The sequence below is a fragment of the Columba livia genome, chromosome 7 (assembly GCF_036013475.1).
Source record: "Columba livia isolate bColLiv1 breed racing homer chromosome 7, bColLiv1.pat.W.v2, whole genome shotgun sequence".
Lineage (NCBI taxonomy): Eukaryota > Metazoa > Chordata > Aves > Columbiformes > Columbidae > Columba > Columba livia.
The window spans coordinates 33,848,683-33,870,567 of NC_088608.1; the positions used below are offsets into that span (position 1 = coordinate 33,848,683).

Sequence of the window (21,885 nt, forward strand, 5' to 3'; positions counted from 1 at the left end):
TTCTAAGCTACAGACACAGCCTTTCATCACTTCCAGAAGCTCTCACCTTATAAATCCATCAGCTCTACCCTCCCAAACAGCGCGGCCTTCCGCAGAGCCGCTCATCCCACCCCCTCCCCTCTCGCCACGCACCATCTCACATTCCTCCATTCAATGGTTCCTGCTCACCGTCAGCAAACATCAGGAAAATACAGACTGACCTGTTTGCCCCTGCACCAAACAAAGGAGAGAAGGTGGCTTTGGGATTTCTTCTTCTGGGTTGTTTGTTTGTTTTTTTTTCTAAGGAGGAGGATGGCAAGTCAAACCACGGGCAGGCATAGATTTTTTTTTTTTTTCAGATATTTATTTTACAAAAATAACTTACAAATAGAGACAACTCTCAGAAATAAGATCATTCATTCTGTGCATAACAATACAGCTTTGTGAAGTACAGGCGCAGGAGTTAACAACTCTTACAATACTGTTAGTTTTAACATGATGGTAACTATATTACAGTACATACATTTCATGCTCCAGACACATGGGTATGACCACCACATAAAGCTATGGTCGATAAAGTGTGCCAGCCAGGGAGGATGCACCTAAGAGATCATTTCCATTCTGCTATTTATCGTCATCCTCTTACCTACGACAGTTTAAACCAAACGGCAATCTAACACTCAGACTACAGCACTCTGGATACACTCATCAGCAATATATTTCAAATAAATGATAAAAATATATTTAATTTTCAAATACAATTGTATAAGGTACACCAAGAGCCAGAAAATAAAGTCTCAAGCTTTTAAATACAACATACTATATATATATCACATATACAAGGAGACAAGAGGGAATCTACATGTGGAAGAAAAAGCTTATCCTGGAAATGCACGTTATCTATGGTACACAATGGCTTTGTCTGCTGGAAAGTCATTTCCATTTGCATAGTGTTGTTGAGAAGTCCACACCAGGCTAGGAGGAGATCAAACAAAACACAGCATCAAAAGGCTTAATTTTGGTACCACTTCCATTTTGCACCTGATTCTACTCTTAAATTACAGTTTGCTATTTCTCTTTTGTAGGCTGGAATACATGCCCCGTTCATAACACACACAGCAGAAGGGAGGATTAAAACAAACAAACAAACACAAAAACCCAAGTCAAACAGTCAAGGAGGTTTCTTTATGGGGTTGCAGTCATTTGGCATTTTGCTCCAGAGCAGAGTATTCTGCTTCTGACACTCTGGAAGCATCGATAAGTTTAGTGAGACCAGTTTTGGCAGAGTACTTGAAAATAAAGGCTTTCATAAGCTCGTATCTGTAGTTGCGGTTAATGAAGCTGTACAGGATGGGGTTGACGCAGCAATGGACTAGAGAGAAACACTGAGTGATGTGAAGAGTGGCGTACAAGAAGTTTTCCATCTGACAACTGAAAGGTATGAAATGAAGGCTATAGAAGATGTCAAGCAGGACAGCTATGTGGTAGGGCAGCCAGCAGACGAGAAACACAACAACGTAGGAGAAAATGATCTTCCCATTGCTCTTCCTCTCTTGGTCACTAGAAGCGGAGATGGTCTTTGCAAGGAGGAAATAGAAGACAGCAATGACGGGAAAAGGGATAAGAAAGCCCAGCACAACGGAGATGAGTTCCATGCCAATCAACCACTCTTTGAAGCTCTCCTCTGGGTAGACAGGACGGCAATAGGTTTCGTTGTTGGAGGAAACAGTCTTGAGATAATAAGTGTCTGGGAGTGATGCAGAGAAGGCAAGCAGCCACACTAAGATGCAGATGCAGCGACGGATTATCTTCTTCTTGCGATTGCTGGAATTGGTGAAATAGGCAACGGAGAGGTAGCGGTCCACACTCATGCATGCCAGGAAGAAGATGCTGCCGTACAAGTTGATGGAAAATATAAGGTGAGTTATCTTGCATGTGATTTCTCCCATGTGCCACTGGTTATGCTGGATGAGGGAGACAACCCACACTGGAAGGGTGATGACGACGCACAGGTCGGCAATAGCCAAGTTAAAGATGTAGAGGTGGGTTTCGTAGCCAGTCATTTTGGCTTGGAGGTTGACCCACACCACGACCGAGTTGGCCACCAGCCCTATGACAAAGATGAAAATGTAGAAAAAGGACAGGGTGTAGAGTAGAGCGCTTTTGTTGAGCGTGCCAGGACATGTTGTTGCATCCACTGTGATGCAGTCACCGTTGTTGCACGTCCAGTTGATCTCCGATAAGTTGGCCGTTTCCAGAAAATCAAGGATGGAAGCCAAATCAAGTGCGCTCATGTTCGCTCAGTTCAGAGTTCAAGTGACCTACAGGCAAAATAGGATCAAACAAAACAACCTGCATTAACAGAGATATTTCTGCTGCCATTTTTATACCGCAAAGCACATGCAGGACACGCTGCTTTAGTGATGCCCTACTCTTCAAGGCGCTTTCCATTAAAGAGATCCATGGAGTAAAATAACCAAAACAGACACTTAGCAAAACTCATCAGGTTGACAAAAGAAGAAGAGCAATAGCTTTTCATGTCTTTTTGTTGTTTTTTTTTCTTGCAGCTCACGTCTGACATCATCAGGTTGGCTATCATCCCCGGGTGTGAAATCTGCAATGTACACCATGGCCAAATAAACGTCAGACGACTAAATCTGTCTTCTCCGGCATAAATGATGACACTATTGCTTTCAGCAGGGGAATCTTTAAGCCATTTTATCTGCACTCCCTCAAGCGTAGTAGAATTGATCTGGCTGATACACAGTACCGTAAAACATTTACCACAAGCTCTGGTCAGCATCTTGTCAAGCCCAGCTCCAGCTGCATTAAGCAGAAATGGGGAACTAAGGGGCTTTGTACCCTCTTCCAATTTTAAATTTAAATCCTGCTTCATCCTCCCCACTTCCCTTGAATTCTATTTTACAAAGCATCCCCTGTGTTTTAACGATTATCACATAGCTTTGAGAAAAGAAAAAAAAGTCAGAGCTTGACTGCTGAGTAGATCTGTCAGGCTTAAGTTTTCTTTTTAGGAGAGCGCTTTGATTTACAAAATGCTCCCCCATCACAGCTGGCTCCATAACAACTGCTTCCTCCTCACCCTTTTGCTTTTCTACATCTACTTTTCTTGCCTCTTCAGTGCCTTCCTCCATCAGCAGGCAGTGGACAAAGCACAGGGCTCCTCATTAACTTCCTCACCAGCAGAAGAAAGGGCCCCCGCAGACCCACAAGGCTTACACAAAATCCAAATCTGGGCTGCTAATTACCGTTGTGCTTTTGGGGAGCCATAAAAATGCTGCCTCCCCCGCTGGGACACTCCCACCCCACAGAGCCAACAGTACCACCCATGGCAGCAGCCGGTCTCTTTGGCCTGTGACCACCACGCTTCAGCCAAGCACATTTTTGAGCCCCATATCTGGAAGCTCCAGCTTTGGGTGCACCAAATTGAAGATGGAAAGGTGGGTTTCCAAGGGATGGATTCCATCTCACTCTCTGTCCTCTTTGCTAGACCTGGAGGATCAAGTCAGCCAGCCCACCCATGGTCCCCATCATGGGCACTTCCAGCATCCTGAATGGTGGCCACCTTGTTCTTCCTTATGTCTCCAGCCTCTGCAGTGAATGGTACCTCTCCAGTCCAGCCCCAGGGCAATGCCAGCATGAGCAATAGGTTGGAGAGAAAAACAGGGGGAAATGATTCCTGAAGCCACCCTTTATCTCTAAACAACCTTGAACCCACTGTAGGTCCTCTTGGTGAGGCTTACAGGAGTGAGGAGGGGACAGTGAATAGGGAAGAGCATGGACATGCTCCTGCACTAACCATTCTCTTCTCACTCCAACTCCTGCTCCTCAGAAAGGGATTTGGGTTGACACAGCACCTCTCACTCTTCCACCTGCATAATTGGCTCTTCCCAAACCCCCCACCCTCCCAGAGATGCAGGCTACGGAAGAGAAGGAAGATAAGGGGGGAGATTATCAGGAAGGACTCAAGGCACTATTGTCCCGGTGGAAGGGGAACCTGGTGGCACTAACAATGAGGAGGGCCATGTACACATCCAGGGGAGATCAAATCTCTCCACAAACAGAGCCCAAATTGGCCCCGCAAGGAGATCTAACCTATCACTTCAAACCTACACAGCCTTCCAGGCTTTCATCTTCCTGGCCTGCTGAAAGAGAGAGTTGAGATTTAAACCAAATTAAGCACAGAGTTTAATAAAGCACCAGCTAAAGAGGGAGCCAAAACAGTGGAAGCTTTCTGTCTTGGGATAAATGATCCCTCTCCAACAGCTCAGGAGAGCAGAGGCTGATCTAAGCCATTTCTACACCAGGCAGAAGGGCTGATCCCACACCCCACAGAGAGGCAGGCCACCCTCAAGCTGCCTTTACCAGCCAGCTGGTCCGGGCAGCAGGGATGTTCACTGCCCAGGCACAGCTCTGTGGGATGCTCACATCAGCAACTCAGAGAGAGGGACAATTCTCCTGCTAGACCTCATCCAGGGTCCCACCACTGCAGCTGTGTCCCCAGCACACACCCTTTTCAAAGATCTCCAAGTCCCTGTATCTCGACCCCACAGTTACTAAAGCAAACACTCAAAAAAGCCACAAAACTCCCAGCCCCATAGCACAGGCCACAGTCTTATGCCGGTGTTTGTGGCCAGCAAGGTAAGCAGAGCAGGAGAACACCAGGCTACATCCTTAACACTCCACAGAAGTAGCACAGGTGTGCCTGGGCATCTTCTGGGAAGGCACACGGTCCAACAAGGACCACTCACCCCATGTCTCAAGACCCCAATTCAAGCCAACCTCCGGGACGGGGCTGTGACCACCCATCACCAAACCTCCAACAGACAAGAAACTCAGACCTGGCTAAGAGGGTTCAGATCACCAGTGCTAAGAGAAGTAGCACAGGTGAGCAGGGAGGCAGCAAAAGGGCAGCAGAAAGCTCTTGAGGCTGTGGCTTAGACCACACTGGGCACACCATGGCCACCAGCCTGGGACAGCAGCTAGAAGAGAGCACCACAGTCCCAGCTGCTCGCTCACAACCACCTCGGGCATCTTACAGAACAGAAATGATGCTCAGCCCAAATCTCAGGCTGCCTGCACTCCAAGAGCAGGTCCTGCTGCATGCACGTGTGTCCATCTGTCCGGGGCCGTCCGCATGCCTGTGCGCTTTCGCATCCCCAGCGCGGTAATAAAAATCTGAAACCGATACGGCCTCCCAGGCTCAAAGGCCGGCTGAGGAGGAACGGCTGCAGTGGTTATAGTCAGAGATTACAGCCTTATGAGGCCAAACTCTCTATAGGCTGGGACTAGCTGCTGTAACCCGAGCTCTGACTCCCACCCAGATTAGCTAAGAGGTGTCAGGGTGGGGGGGGAACCCACCAGACACACTCAGTAAAGCCACTCTGTGCTCCTAAAAAAAATACCTTTAGCGCTCTCTGCAGACAGTTCAATATCCTAAAACCTCATGAAGGCAGCTGGAACTGCATTTTGTGTCCACTGCACTGCAAAGCCCTTACAGGCCATCGACCCTTCGTCCGGCAGGCACACGTGCCATGGCAGGCCCCTGCTAGTTTGCCAGAGTTGTGGCATGAAGGAAAGAAGCTGCAGCCAAAATCCTGCTCCAGACACCCTGGAGCCGATGGAGCCTGCAGGACTGCACCCTCCCCACCTTACCTCCCACCCAGGACCCCGTATAGGCTGTAGAGCAAGTAAAGGAAGTAAACAGGCACAAGCATCCCTACTTCAGAGGGCAGTCTAGCGCTGTGTTCAAGCCCTTGACACTTTTGGGAACTTCTCAGCACCCTCTCTTCCACCCACAGCATCTCGCAGCCCATCCTGCCTGCACTCAGACCTGCCTGCAGGCAGCTCAGGAGTGCAGGCAAACTGGGCTTTGCCTTTCCTGAGTAAAGAAGAAACCAAACTATGCCAGGAAAGCCAGGACAACTGGTCAGGTTGTCACCTATGCACCTTCACTCTCCCCATGTCAAAAGACCAGCCCAGCGCTCCAGTGCAAGGAGATGGACAACACAGCCCCTTCCAGGCTGTTTGGCCACTGTGGAGGACACCCACGCCCTCAAAGAGCTTTGCAAGACTGAGTCTGACTTATATAAACTCTCTGCTGCAGTTCTGAGTTGTAACAAAACAAACAAACAAAAAACAACAAGAAAACAGGAGAGAGGGGGAAGAAACAAGTGTCCTGCACAGCTCTGGATCACACCTAGATATGCAGGGGAAAAGAGAACCCAGAAGCGAGTAGGGCTCGGTACCGGGATGCTCCAGTGGCCCAAAGCAGGTGACTCCAAAGTCTCAGACCCTCCCAGCACGCTACGAACCTTTGCCACACCAAGGTGTGGCAGCCCGCTAACCGGGCCACAGGAAAACCGGGCGGGCTGCGAGAAGAGGAGGCTTTCCCCCACCACCTCAAATGTGACCCCGAGAGGGGCTGGGATGCAGCCAAGAGCGGCTGCGGGGTGCCACAGCGCTCAGCCCGATGAAGCTCGACTGCGGCGGCCACGCTGCTCCAGCCTCCCGCTCCTCTCACCCTCCCCGGGATGGGGGACACAAACACCCACGACGCGGCGCACCGCCCCCCCCGGGCCCCGCAGCCCCTCCAAACACCGCTCGGGTCGAGGCTTCGCGTCCCCCGCCCTTACCTCCCGCGGGCTGGGCGCCGAGCGCTGGCGGAGCGACGGAGCACTATTCGGCGCCACCGCCCCTTATATCCACGGCGGGGGACCGCCCCCGGGGGCGGCCCGGCCCCGCCGCCCGCCCCCGCCCCGCCCGGCGCCCGCAGGGGGGCTCCGGGGGCAGCCGGTGGCGGCGCGGCCCGGAGAGGGGGTGCTTCGCTGCACCCCGGTAAAGGGTGTGGTGGGGGAATCTTTTGAGGTCTGCGCGAAGGTTTAAGAGGTGAATGGATGAAGAGTTGCGGGGGGGTAGGGAGCCTCAGGCAGCCGGTGGCTGGAGAGAGGGAAAGGGGACTGACAGCGGGATGGGAAGAAAAAAGGGAAAAACGGAGGAAAAGGCAGAGCGGGGTGGGGGGAGAAAACGGAGTAAAAAAAAAAAAAAACAAACAAACACACACACAAACAAACAAAAAAAAACAGAAAAAAAAACACAACAGAAAACAAGAACAAAACAAAAACAAAAAACCAACAACAACAACAAAAGAAAACAACAGAAAAAAAAAACACAGGAAAAAAAAAAGAAAATAGGAAAATAGAAGAAGAGAAAAAAAAGGAAGAAAAGATAAATAAGAAAACAGGAAAAAAGTAATAAAATGGGGAGGGGGAAGAATAAAGATATTTTTAAAAATACTTGTAAAAAGAAAAACAGGTTTCTAAATGTTTTCTATTTTATTATTTTCCCCCACCAGCATAAAATATTGAGAAGACAAGGCAAGGGGAGGCAGTGGGTTCTCACCTCTACTCCCTCACCCAAGGCAAGAAAAATAAATTAACGCCAAGGAAAAGTGACAGGAAGCCAGAAACTTGCAAACTAAAACTGAAAATCCACACCTTCATGCTTCTCAGCACGGGAAAGGCAGGTGATTAAAATGGCCCGTGGAGACAAACAGGGTAGGTCTGTACTCAGCTCCAGTGGTGTCAGCCTGTCTGTCTGTCCCCAGGAAGATGCCAGGATTAGATGATTATCTACCTGCCAACACAACAGCTATACGATACAACTTGCTGAATCCTGACAAGGGTGCTGACAGCTCCGAGTGACCTGTCACACGTACCCCCGGGGCTGCTCTGAAAACACCAGATAACCTGGAGCAGAGGCTTGGCTCCCCTACCCAAACCCTGCTGCTGGGGCACACGCTGACATGCACGGCTCCAACAGCCCACATCGCCCTTTCAGTCCTGAGCCACTGGCCAGCAGGATAAACGGGTTAGGCAACACATTTTAACCAGCACTTTTTGGAAGATATGGGGCATTTTAGCACTTGGAACTCCAGGGCTTCAACACTCCCAGAAAGCACATATTTTATTTCCCCAAAGTTGCTTAATCCTATTTCCACAGGCAATTAAAAGCTTACATTAAAACCTGCCATCAAATGCATGCTTAAAAAAGAGAACGTGTTTTCCCATGAAAGTGCCTAACACAAACTCTCAATCTTAAAGCAAGTCAGGGATGTTGCAGAACAAGACATCTTATTCTGTGGCAGAAGGAACCCTGTTTAAAAAGAGCAAGGGTGCAGGTTAAAAGGACTCACTCCTAGTTGCCAGCAGAGCAGTCTTAATTCTTAAAATAAAGAAATTAAAAATTGCTGTTTTAACTGTGCTCCATTTCTCAGCCCACAATGCCTTAATTCTACCCCCATCAAGGAGAAGAGTCAAATGCATCAAATTTACAACCCTGCAAGCAAAGGCACAAGTAGCTTCAGCTTTTCTGCCAGCAAAGAGCAGATTAAGCTGTAGATATTACACCTCCTGTAGCTCCAAACCCACGTACTGAAGCTTGCCCAGTGCTCAGCCTGTGCTGCCTCCCAGCTCAGCCCTGCACATCCCCAGAGACCCCCAACACCGCTCAGCTCACACAGCACTGGGGAGCACATGGCATGCTGGAGGAAGGCCCAACCCGTTGGGCATTTGATGGTTTCTCTGTCCCCACCGAGATCTGGGCTGTCACCAGCTCGAAGTGCCACCCTGCAGCAAGATCTCAAGAAGCCACCAGGCAGGTCACTTGGACCATCCCACATCCACCACCATTGTCACAACATTGCTGCAAGTTTAGGTGCCAGAGAAGGAGAACAGAGGGACAAGTCTCTCACTGTCCCACAGTGGAGAGGGTGAGATGTAAGGTACCCTTGTCCTCCTCCCTGACCCCCACTCTCCCTGGACGAGGACAGACAGGTCCTCCGAACTTCACAGCTGTCAGTGGTCAAAGCATTTCAGCATCCACTTAAATTCTAAGTGCTTGTCCAAGTCCATGGACGCTGGCAGAATTGAAGCATGATGAGTTCAGACGACAACAGGATTAGATTTAAAAATAAGCATGTACTTGGCTAAATCAGTCTCTGAAAATCCTAGGGAAAAAAAAAAAAAATAAAAATAAAGGCACTCTAGCAGAACTCCAGAGTTGCTTAGCCAAAAAAGCAAGCAGAGTGGTTTTTCCTTACTTGGTGTGCCAGAAAATAACATCAAGTAGTACAATCTCTTCTACAGCTCTCCAAAAATACCCACCAGCATGTGCAACCACAAAGCTGCTGGTTGTCCAGGAGTCTCAGGCAACATCCCCTCTCCTGCATTTGCTGAGAGCAGAGCCCTCGCTGCCCTTTCCAGGTTCTTCCCTCCGGCTATCTTTTTATAGCGAGCACGTTCCTCACGCAGGAGAGACGGAGCCCATTCCCTTTCCGTTATGAAAGCCAGATTTTGCTCGGCGTTCAGGGACGAAATTCTTGGGCGGTAAGCAAAACAAGACGGTTTTGAAAAAAAAAAAAACAACCCACACAATATGAAACACAGTAAGCAGAGCTGGGGAGAAGCTGGGCACACCAGATAAGATCAGCAGAAGGTTGAGATGGTACCTGTTTGCTGGGATTAGTTGGTATCTGCTGTCAGTCTAAGCAGGTGTCCCCAGAGATGTGGTCTCAGACAGTCCGGCAAACAGAAACTCCTTGTAGATGGAGCTATCCAGGGAAAAGCGATCCATCAGTCATTGAAAATGAGTTGTCTCCAGATTTTTAGGAAAGGGGGAAAGCAAAGCTCCATAGCTCTTCACTCTGCTACAGAAGAGTCTTTGGCAGTGTGCTCAGGAGGGACCAGTCACCTTCATGGGGCACTGGATTCAGCTCGCTGGCTTTCTCTTGGGGTTCTTCCATGAAGAGCTTCTGTTGTCTGAGTGAGGACCACAGGCAGGACCATGGGGGGCCCTGCGCAAGGTCAAGGCTCTGCTGTGCTCAACGCTGAAGATAAACACACCTAAGGGCAAGTTCTGACCCACCAAGATAGGTACAGCAAGAGGAGCAGGCACAGGGTGTTGGGCAAAACACAGCACTGAAAGGCAGATTATTATTTTAACTGCTTATCCATTTGGTTTACATATGTATCTCATTTAATTGCCTGAACTACAGCAATATATTGGGTTTTTTCCTCCAAAAACACAAGTTTTTACTAATAGGGGGGAGAGAAAATTGGGAACTCCTCACAGTTCCCGCACCCTCTCCCTGCTGACATTGGGAATGTGGGCCGAAAGTTATCTAATTTTCTCTTACGGCTTCACTTCCCACCCGGGAGGCAGATGGATGCTAACACCCAGCCCTGGCTGCTCAAGTCAACAGAGAAACAAAACAAAACAAAAAAAACAAACCAAGAAACAAGCTGGCAACTTCAAGTGCTAGAAAGATTTTTGGGGGGAGTGAGAGAGAAAGCCAATAAGGCAAAGCGCACATGCGTGTTGGGTGGGGGAGCATTTTAATAGCATGGCAAATATCAAAAAGGGACAAAGGGAAGCATTTCTCCATTGCACAAGAGAGGATTTGCGTACAGCATGAGCGAGGCAGCAGCAGCATCACCGAGCGGGTGTCCAAAAGCAGCCGTCTCACACGCAGAAGGAGAATAACCCGCCGCCAGGAGCGCAAACACCCACATTGAGATGATAAAGCCAGAGAGAGCCCTGGAGGAAATCAGGCTGTGATCCGTGAAGTGTATGAAGGTAAAAAAGAGCTTCCTGCAGTCCTGGGAGCCTGTGCCAGCGGGCTGCTGCACGAAAAGGCAGCGCTCGTTTCCTCCCTCTGCCAAGACAGCTAGTTCTCTGTCTTCTCCCGGTCACGTTCCTCGTTGCATCGGTTGGATGATGGATGGATAAACAAGCCACCAGACTAACAAAAGAAATAAAGAGATGACTACACTGGGAGTCACCTCTGAAATCGCAAGGAGAAAGGAAACAAGCGGCAAATTTCCAACGGGCAGTGACTGTGGTACTGCCCAGCTCCACTTCCCCTACCAACAGAAAACAATCAAGTCATTTAATGCCAAGCTGTGCCTAAAGCAGCGTCAGCAGCTGTCAGGAAAGCCACAGGGCTGGTCTCCTGTCAAGCTCTGTCCTGTCCGGAATAGACGCAAGATGAGGAAACCATGGGGAAGGGAGCAGGAAGAAGCAGCCTCCCTGCTGCTGTACTGCAGAAAGGTGCTACTTGTGCATGAAGCAGCACAGAGAAAGGCACTTGCACTTGTAGGCAGCTCCAAGGAGACCTATGTCCTCCTCTGAGAAGGATGGATAGAGCCAAGGGTGCCCCGGGCTGAAGGAGCTGTCATAGCCCAGGAGAGTAGAACACCAAGGCAAGGGGCAGGGCAGCGTCGCTGGGTGGGATGCTCAGCACAGCCCAGGGTGCCAGGCTCATACTTGTGAACTCACAGCATTACCCCTTTTTACAGCTAGGGAAACTGCTGCAGACAGAGGTCAACCCGCTAAAACTGGAGAGTGAGGGAAGAGACGTGCAGGCAGAGACTCTGGAAGGGTGACCAAAACCAATCCTAGGGCAGGGCTCCAGCTGCTCCTAGCCTAGCCTCAACCATCAAACCAAGCATTTAGAGAGAAATCACAGTACAGAACCTCTCTTTCTCCTCCATACCACCCACCCGATAGTTTAAAGGTTCATGAGAGAATTTTTTTTCACAGAAAGCCTGTGGTGGGCTGGTTTCCATCTATGTTGTAGCTCCAAACTGCATTTTGAACTTCACCACCACAACAACACACAGCAAATTTAAGAGGAAGATTTTTAGAGCACGAAAGCTGAGTTCCTTGGGATGTCACAGGCCTCCAGCATCTGCTGTTTGAAGCGGCACATGCTGAAAGCCGTGTGAAAACCTGCCGGTACAAATCTGCGTTTTCCAGGCAGACTGTCCAGCCCGGCGATGCTGTCGTCAGCATTCACCTCTTGACAAGTGACAGTGAACAGTGCTGATTCAAAGAGACAACACAAAGCACACAGCACTTCATGTGGATCTCTATCAACTGGGCCACCCAGGATTTTAACCATTCTTTGTCTTTTTCCCCCTAAAGATGCAGCAGGAGAGAGGTTAATGCTCCTGTCCAGCCACCCAGCAGGGCATTTTCCATCAATCCCAGCAAGCTTCCCAAAAGCCAAGCACCGGTATAGCACACATCCCAGTAGCATCCGCTGAGCAAAGGGCTGGCAGAGAAATCAATTTACCATTTTCGAGGCAATGAGTCCTTTTAGGAGAAATCAATTGGTGGTGTAATTAGGAATGTAGCTAATAATTATTGAAGATAGCTCTCTCCTTCACAGTTCATTTCCATCTTACCCTTCCACTAAATAAAGGTATTACCTATGGATGTTATTTGCAGCTTCATAATCTACTGTCATGGGCATCATTGCCATTTACTTAAAAGAGTGCAGGAGCATGACCACAAGGAAGACAAAATAAGACCCTGAGCCAGAAATCCTGCTTGCTAAGCAGCCAGCAGTGAATATTTTTCATAGGCATTGACTTTTACACAAATGCTATTCATAAACTTCTCCTCTCCACACAGGGCTGTCTCAAATTAGCAAGGTGACATGTACGTGTGAGGGGGAGGTTTTGACAGAAGCCACGCTACAGAAAGCTGAGCTCTAACTTTGCACGGGCAGCAAGGGTTACAAGTGGCACACCGGGGATAGAGAGGGAGGAAAGGAGTTTGAATGAGGATGATGGAATCTCCCCCGCCTTCGCTTGCTTCCATGGGAAAGAGTCCTGCTAGGTGTAAAACGACTAAATACTATACTACATGCCGGTAAGAAATAAAAAATTCATTAAATCATAAATCTTTTGGAAGGGGGATCTACTGGGGAGATTATATTCACTTTTCATGGACATATTAATTCAACAGTGGCATATCATATTGTTCTCTGTGGGGGAAAAAAGACATATCATTTTAAAGTATGATATTTAGAGCTGTCCTTTAGGAAGGAAAGCAAATATAATCTTGGCAAGGAAAACTGATTGCATGAGCAGTGAGTAAGGGACATTAAAAGTACAGCCCAAGTCCCAGCTGCCGAAAGTCAGCATAGCTTGACTGGAGTTGTTGGAGCTAAGCCCATGCATGGAAGCTGAGAATGAAGGTCACCTCCATTTAGCTGCAACTCCTTGAAAATGTTAAGTAAATGAACACAGAGGGCAATTTTTTACTGGGCCCATTGTGAACAGTCACTGCCTGCTAGCAAACACTGATGGCAGGTGAGAAGACGACATTTCTGCTGCATTCAGTTTGATGTTCACTGGTTGGGAACTATCTGACCATCTCCTTCTGGATTTCTTCTAGGTCAGCACTGGAAATTACAAAGTTCTCCTGGCTCTCAGTCCAGCCAGACACTCAGGATTTGGGTAGAAGTGGACAGCCAGCTGCAAAACATGGGCTCACCAAAGCCCTCCTCCGGGTGCTGCCCAATCTAGATTCCCTAGAGGTCTGGTCTTCGTTCTCCAGGATGCTCCAGTCCTACTGTGGCACATGCCCAGAAGTGCCTGCAGCAGACTGACACCTATCTCCTGCCTAAATTGCCATCAGATCCAGGCCAATAAACACCTGCCTCCCCTGAGGGACCATATCAGATAGACATCTGTGGAGGACCCTGCACAGAGCCAGCCACAGCATACAGACAAGGTCTCACAACAGGCAGCTTCCACACAATACTGGGGTGGGACTGGTCTCAGGGACCCCTTTCACAGCCACAGGGACACTCCACCTTTGGCTTCCCACCTCTCTTCTGACCCCACAAGTCTTTTGCTTATTTGAAATGAGAGCATCTCTCCTCCTTTTTTCCATCCATACCTTTAGCACGGTGGTCAGCACATGCCCATAGCTGACGTAGGTTCAGATCTCCTTCAGCTTGGCTCTAGGCATGGAGGACACTGGGAAAGGACTGTACACATTCTCCAGACACTCATCCCATGCACAAGTCCTTGACAAGCCCCCCTGTCTCCTGGAGCATATCTCCCCTCATGAGAAGGCTGCAGATCATCAACAAAAACACATGCAGACCTAAGCTGAGATCAGCTTCACACAGCACCATAAGCACAACTCAATCATCCCAAGCAGTACTGTTCTGCCACATGGCTGCTCTCATAATAGCTATGGGTAGATCTTCAGCAAACATGCAAGTTACTGCACAGTGACGGTTCATAGCCAAGTCCTTCCTCTGTGATAACTCACCATCCAAAGTTGCATAGTCCTGAGAAGATAGGTAAGAAGACAGCTTAAGCTTACCCTACAAGATAACAGTGACCGCTAAGCAGCTCTTCGCCATACAATTCCTGCCAGGTTGACCACGTCGCCCTCTTAACCAGCTCAGGCATGATAACTCATCAGAAAACAAGGGATTTGCTTATCACCTGAATGGCACAGGACACTCTGCACAAGAACACACATACAAACTCCTGCTGGACTCATCACCTTTCTCCTTCCTTTTGCCAACCCAGCTATCTTAATAAAACCTTTCCCAATGAGGTGTGAAATCTGAAGCATCATTGCTCCCACAGACAAAACTGCACACACGACTGTTTCTAGGTAATTAAATAGCTAGATAAAATAAAAAAGGGTTGATGAAATATTGACTATGAATAGTCAAAACAACAAAGTCAGTGCACACAAACTGCAAAGACTCTTAATGCAACATTAAATCAGTTATACATTATTTTATGTATTTGCTGTAAGTGTATTAGACTACCTGCTCGAGATGAAACACACTAATAAGGCTGTATTTTTCTCCATACCTGGGCCAGGTTCCCAGTTGAGACAAGCAGTTTATACTAGCCAAAGTCTCGGTCAATTTTAGTTTCTGTAGAAGCCTTTGTTGCTGAGGTCCTTAATATTGGTTTTAGGTGCAGGGCACACTGGCAGCAGATCACAGCCCAATGCCTAGGAAGCCAGAGGGGTCTTAGAACACTCAAATTATCCAATGTGAGCACAAGAAGGAGGCAGCCTGTGCTTTAGCTTCTGTTCAGGGCCCCTGGAAAGTTAATCCTATCCAATTACACTACTACTTTTTTTTTTTTTTTTTTTTTCCACAGAAGAAATAAACAGTCTTTTGTACTAAACATAAGGCTGCCTTCTTTTGAAGAAAGATTTATCATCCAGGATAAATTCATTAGTTCATTCCATTTTTGTCCCAAGTCTTGAAAGTGGTGTTTTTACTTCATGATGCAATATCAGTTCGTTCTGTCTCCAAGCCAAACAGTCCCCAACACAGGTCCCACTTTTCCTTAAGTAAAACAAGAGGGAGAGCATGAATGCAGATCATCTCAGCAATTGCTTGAAGCCTGCACACCAAATTCCACGCATGTGCGTTAAAGCCAAGCAAACACATACGTAAGAAGCAAGGACTGGCCTCACTTCAGACCACAAACACCAGGAGTGCAATTGTTGACATTGTTCAATGAAGATAATTGACTGGTGGATGAAAAAAAATCTGCTGTGAGTTGCCCCAATATAGGGCCCAGCTCTGAAATAAGAAAGATGGCTTGGTTGCCTTCTCTACGCCAACAGGGACCCCGTTGTACTGAGCTGAAACCTTGAACCCATTACAATGTCACTCTGTCTTTGGATCTGATCTCCTGTGGGGGAATCTTCTGGGAATGTATTTTGGTTCTGACGTGGGTCAAGGAGAGTTGACTTGACCTGAAAATAAATCCAGGCAATTTCAAGCTGAAGAGCTATTGACTACTGTTTGCAATACAATAAAGTGAGGAGATCAAACTCGGCTGAAACCCAGGGTTAACATAAATCCAAGGAGAAAGGGGAACAAGAAAATTCATTCACCAGCGTGACAAAGGGGACATTTTTTTGCATCGTCAGAATTCAGAGCAGGGACTGAAAGCACTTCCTAGGCAGCATTTTTAGTGTCCCATATGGTGTGTGCTGCTTAGTTGTGCTGATATCTTCAACAGACTGGCAGTAAGATAAGAGGTATACGCAACTGTGTATGTGTGTGAAAAAGGTTTTCTGGGCTTTTTTTTTTTCTTCTTTAACGTCACTAGATGGAGTTCCTCTTCTCACACACAGGGCAGCTTTTGTGAGAGGTATTTTATATGGATCCCCAAGGAAAGACCTCAGCGGACGGGCTCTGAGTGCTATTGTGTGCACGTGCGCGCAATAACTCTCAGCAACTTTCAGTTTACGGCCCAGGAGAAACGCTGGTTGCACTCACTGTAGCTCAAAGATGAAATCCTGCTCCTGGCTCATGCTAAGGGAAGTTGTACCGTTAACTTCACTGAAGATAGCCTTTTTCTTCTTCCAGGAGCTTTTTTTACGTTCATTGGATAAAGCAATTTTTCAACCAGCTGATACTTCCCAGGTCTGTACTGCAGGGAGCCCAAGAGATGCTCCCTACCCACGCTGCAATAAATCCTCAGAAAAAAGCGGCAGATCCCACCACATCCAACTCTCCTCCTTCCCAGACCTCAGATCGAGAAGCAGCAGTTTGATTCACTAGCCCTTTGCCCAGACCCATAACACATACCCCATCCAATAAATTTTCCAGCCTCTCAACATGGTTGGAGCTGCTGGTTGTCCAGCAAACGCTCACGAGGATGCTCTGCCCACCCGGCAGTCAAACCACAGTCATTTGGTAACTTTACCAAAGTGAACACTTTGAGAGTGCAAAGTTGTCCTACGAGGGTCCAACGCATACAATCCCAGAACAAATTTGGGATAGTAAAAATATTTACTGGTCCTTGAACATGATCTTTTATTGTTCCTGATGGGTGTCCTCAGGGCTATCCCCAGCTCGAGATTGCCTGTGTTTCCAACCTAAAACAGCTGGCTCAACTCAGGATAAATATTAAATGCAGTTCAGCCCTTTTTCCCCGCATCCACTACCCACCCCACTTTGCAATAAGGATCTGGTCAAATCCCTCTATTCTTTCCAGTCCCTTTCCATCATGCCCTTCCCTCAAGCATGCAAAGGGACAAGACACCTTCTTGTGCACTTCTCCAGGGCAGCAGCAGAGAGGCTCAGCTCACCGTCGCACTGAGATGCACAGGGCTGTGCCCAGGAGCCCTGGCAAGACAGACAGGGCAGAAGCTTCACTGAGGGTACATCTACCCAAATGAGAGAAAACTGACCTCAATCCAGACAAGTCTGGCCAGAGTAGCTACTCACAGGAGACAGAGCCAATCTCTGTGGTAAGACACAGGCACCACATTCCCCATCCAAGTGCAACTATTTCTAAACACAGCCCAGTGAAAGCTGCATATGTTTTGGTGGGTTTTTTTTATTTCAATAAACCCCATTTTATTAACTAACTTGGGCTCTAATGTAGATGATGCCTTTGTTTATAGAATAAATTATGCTCTTTCTTCCCATCTCCCACTGTGATTTCATGATTCCTGGTCAGATTGTATAATGTTTGATCTAAGAACATATAAACTCCAGTAAACAAAACTAGAATAGAAAGCTGAATAATAAGTCAAAGACTCTGACCTCTCCAGGAGAAAAAAAAAAAAGGTGGGTTTGAAAGTAACATGCTGAGAGAGCCTGGGAATCTTTCTGATGAAATAAAGTATTTTAATAGGGACTCAATATTCAAACTCGGCATTTCACATTGGCACCCTTTAAAACTGTCAGGAACTTCACCCCTGATTCAAGTGAAATCTTTGCAAATTAGGATTCTTTTACCAGCGTGTGAAAATTAACACTTTCAATTGCAATTAGCAGTACCACAGCCTGCTCACGCTTTTGCTCCAGAAACAAGTTTCACATGAATATTCACAGCCACCCGATGCCATCCAACAGTAGCTTTTGAGTAAATGCCCTCCCAGCACACGTCTGTCCTCCAGATGAGGAATGAGAGCAGCTCCACTTCGCAGCCCAGCTTCCCTGAGACACACATTTGCAGGACCAACTTAATTCTCCTTTTGAAAAGTCAGTTCCACCTAGAACAGCAAAAACATGCGGAAAACCAGTCCTGGAAATTTTCCAGCCATTGGCAGAGGTCACAGTAAGAAGGAGACCTGCACAGTCTTTCATCTGTTACCTGCCCCTTCTCTGCTCAAGTGCATCGCAGTCAGAGTATCTGAGCCCTTTCTGCGTGGTATGACAGCTAGCACCAATCAAACTAACTGGAAGTGGGAGAGAATTATTGATTTTAATATCCTCAGTTTGATGGAGCAGGAGTTAAGTGTTGCTTTTAACGCAGCAAACAGTCTTCAATTTAAAGCTGCAGCCATTTCAATTCTATCTCTCCTGGCCGGTGTAATTAATTCTGAAGCAGAGGAAGCAGGATAAGAAATGCAAAGAAGGGAAGTCACTAAGGAGAAGAACGGGGTATGAAAACCCCTGGTACTACCTCAGATTTCAAAGCAGACGGAGAAACCCCTAGTGAGGCAGCAAAAGCCAAGCATTCCCTCTTAAAAAAATAAAAAGTTGTGAGCTCAGCTACAAGCCTTCCCAGTGCATGCTGACATGCAACCAACCAGACCTGGACCAGGAACTCTGCCTAGGGCTTTAAAAATGCAAATAGAGTACCATCCCTTGGTGGTGTCTCATCCCCATGCCAGGCTGAAGTCACCCACAAAACCTGATGGAAGGTTGTTATGCCATTGGGAAGGAGGCCATGTAATTTATTGGGAAGCCAAAGGGGCCGCCCCTTTGCGGGCAGGATGGTCCATCCACTCCTCCTTCTGCAGGACCTTCTGTTTCCAGGGTTTGCTCCATCACCTTTCAGCTGCACTGAATTTGTGAGGCAGAAAAGAAAAAACAGTAATTGTTTTCCAAGAGTGATATTACTGACACTTGTCAAAGAGAAAAAGCAGATTTCCCGTGGCCCCTTTCCACTCTTAAAATAGCCAGAAATTGTTCTTCACCAGAATAGCTTTCAAATGAAAGGCCAGAAAGAAATTTGGAGCCAGTCTGAAGTCTATTGGTGTAAATTGGTGAAGCCCTTGACACCCTCACGGAAGTCATGAGAGCGGAAAAGCAGAGAACCACATTCCAAGTTTAAAATATTTACTTAAAACTGGATGCCAGGAAGGTGAACAAAAAATAATGTTTGAAAGGATAAGGTGGCTATTTAAGAGATGGAAAGATTATATTTACAGGGTTATGGAATAGATTTAACATCTCATTTGAAACAAATTGAGAACCGATTAGGCACCCAAAATGAAACAAACACCTAAGCCATTTATTAACTCCTGCTTGTGGTATCAGAGGAAATTCAGCTTTAAAAGCAAGTTGCAGACGGCTCTGGAAAATGCGTTCTCTCTCTTTAGAGACTTTTATAAAGACAAACCAGGTACTAAAAAGTTCCTGCCAGCAGTTGTTTTGCTTGGCTGTCTCAAAAAAGCAAACAAACAAACAAACACGCCAATAACGCCCTGTGTTGCCTAATGGAAACTTCAGGCTAACCCTGGAAAATTCCCTGGCCCACCAATAGAGCTGGTGGGGAGCTTTCCAACAGGCAGGCTTTGGATTTAAAAACAAAAACCAAAAACAGACCCAGAAGTTTTCACGTTGAGTTTCAAGGAAATATTTTGATTTTCCAGCAGGAAAAAAATGAAGGAATGACATCTTAATTTTCAGGCAAGGTTAAGTCATCATTTGGTCCAGATCAACTGCTACTCCCCACCCTTTATGGGTGAAGCTTTTTGCTGGAGCTCCGTTAGCATGAGTCATCCAGCCCTCTCCCAGGAGAGACATTGCTTCCTTGGCATCCCTCCTGCATCTTGAGAAACACAGTCTGGCCAGAGCAGAACGGAGGCAGCTGCTCCAAGTGGATTACTTTTCTCTTGCATGGGTCCATCGTGTTTCTTGCACAGAAACAGGAGGAGTTTATCATGTTCTTGACACGAAAAAGAAAAATATGCATTTGCTTTTGTAAGCCAGGCTGCAATGATGAGAATGAAGATGCTGATGTCAACCAGAGCAGTGTAATTAGCACACACCCACAACTGGCTCCAGAAGCAAGGGAGGGTTATTAATGAATTATTACTCGAAGCCAGGAGACAGAGCTGGGAGCAGCAGGATTGCCACCAGGCCAGCTGCAATTTCTGCTGGTCGGTCTAAATCCTCTGGATCACTGAACAAGCTATTAAAGTCCAGACGGATAAAAGCAGGGTTCAAAAGGCATTTCCAATAGGTCTGCAAGATCTTCACCAAGCAGTTAATTGTTCAAGGCACGAGGCCCACACATCAAGGACAATTGGTCTTGCAAAACAAACATTACACACCCTTTTGGGACTCTTGTTTTTTCAAGGCAGGCTTTTTTTTTTTTTTTTTATTCTTCAAAATTTGGGCATGAAGTATTTATTAGCACAGACAGGTGTTTGCTTTGTGAGGACAGCCAGCCACCATGGGGCAAACATCTGGAGCCCATGACCAGTCGCTTCAGAACTAGTTCTTGTGTGAGTGTGGACACGCTGAGAGGTCATAAGCAAAATGAGAATGAATTCAGGGCAGTCAGTGTAACTCATAATTGGTCTCATAAGCATGCACAGTATGTTTGCACAGAGCAAAAGGTACCACTTACTGTGTGCGTGCTGTAACTATCAATAACGCTTTGTGACTGCCCAGAGATCAGCATTCCGCTGTGACTGGTATTTACTTTATGCTGCAAGGGATACGACCGCTACCAGGTCTGCATCAGCTAATATAAGCAGACGGGGGGTGAACTGATGATATCTCGACCACTCAACATTTGTTTTGCCAAAGGACCACCATGCCCTGCCTTACTTACAAGAGTTTGCTGGCATTTCAGTAAGCACTCCTACAGCAGCAGTTAGCCAGAAATCGCAACATCAAGCCAGAAATAAAGACTATTTCTCTATGTTTATTTACTGAACAGCAACCTCTTGGCCTCTCCACTCAAGAAAAAACATGTCCTTGTAAGATCTCCACCAGCATTTACATCCCCATAACAAATCCACACAGGTTAACGCAGAACTGCAACATGAAATGCAGCCAGATTAAGTAGCTACAAGTGTTTCCGAGCTCATTACAGTTAAATAATACATAATACAGATGATAAAGAGCACTGAAAAAAGCAAAGTGACAGTTTAGAGAAATGACTGAAGACAAAACAGCAGATCTGATGCTCTCATTCAAAGCCTTGGACGTCAATAACTTGGGGTTGCTGAGCTCTGAGACTCTCATACAGCAAAGCCCCTTCTGGTGCCTATCATTTTAGAAGTCAAGAGCACTTTTCCAGCAAATTTCATGCAGAGCATCTCTCAAATAATACAAAACAAAGCCATTTATTTACTCTCAAAAACAATCACAAGCCTCCCTCACCAGCAAAAAGCAATGGCAGCTTTTGATCCCTTGCATACATTTGGTTACTGAGGTCCTCTCTGACCTGAAACTTCATGCTTTGGGACAGTCACTTTTGACATCCTTTAGGACCTGATGCTACCAGTTCAACATGAAACATCCCATCAAGTAGTAAACCAGAAAGAAGATAAAACGATGCTACTGAGAGTCAAAACATGCTAACATATAATAACACAAGTTATTGTCCAAGCCATCCAAGGTTAGACCTTGACAAACACACTCTCATCACTGACAGTAACACTGTATAGTTTTAAAATACAAATGATTTTGCCCACAGAGAAAGACGCTCTTTGAGAAAAGGAATGGCTCACCAAACATTCCAGGGAAAAAATGAGCTGCTCTTTGCTTCTGTGGCTGAGAGCCCCACCAGCAGCCGTCGTACTTGCAGAGACTCTCCACAAATGCTTCTACTTCTCCAAGGAGCAGCAGAGCCATTAAATCTTTCACCTTTGCCTCATCACCAGGGCACATATTAGCACAAATTGGGGGATGCAAGTACTGATGCTAATTGCTCTCAGCAGTTTGGCTTGCACCTGCCTATATTTTCATCAAGTCAGGACAGCGGCTAAGTTCAGAGCATGAGCCACAACACAACAAGGAGAGATTTCAGTGGAGACCCCAGGAAGAGGATTCAGGAAGCAAAA

The 21,885-nt window shown here is 47.0% G+C and overlaps 1 protein-coding gene across 4 annotated transcripts in view; it reads right to left on the reverse strand.

Moving 5' to 3' along the window:
- Positions 1–321: 321 nt before the first annotated feature.
- ACKR3 (atypical chemokine receptor 3) overlaps positions 322–21,885 on the reverse strand; it is a 34,545-nt gene continuing 12,981 nt past the window's right edge. The window contains exons 1-2 of one of the 4 annotated variants that reach the window (XM_021286568.2): positions 9,506–9,602; positions 322–2,300 (exon numbers count right to left, since the gene is read on the reverse strand). In XM_021286568.2, the coding sequence (XP_021142243.1) occupies positions 1,179–2,273 (1,095 nt within the window). In that variant the 5' untranslated portion in view covers positions 2,274–2,300; positions 9,506–9,602 and the 3' untranslated portion in view covers positions 322–1,178. Of the gene's footprint in view, positions 2,301–6,632; positions 6,778–9,161; positions 9,603–21,885 lie in introns of those variants that run through there. The other 3 variants (XM_065069175.1, XM_065069174.1, XM_021286567.2) reach the window with 3 other exon arrangements.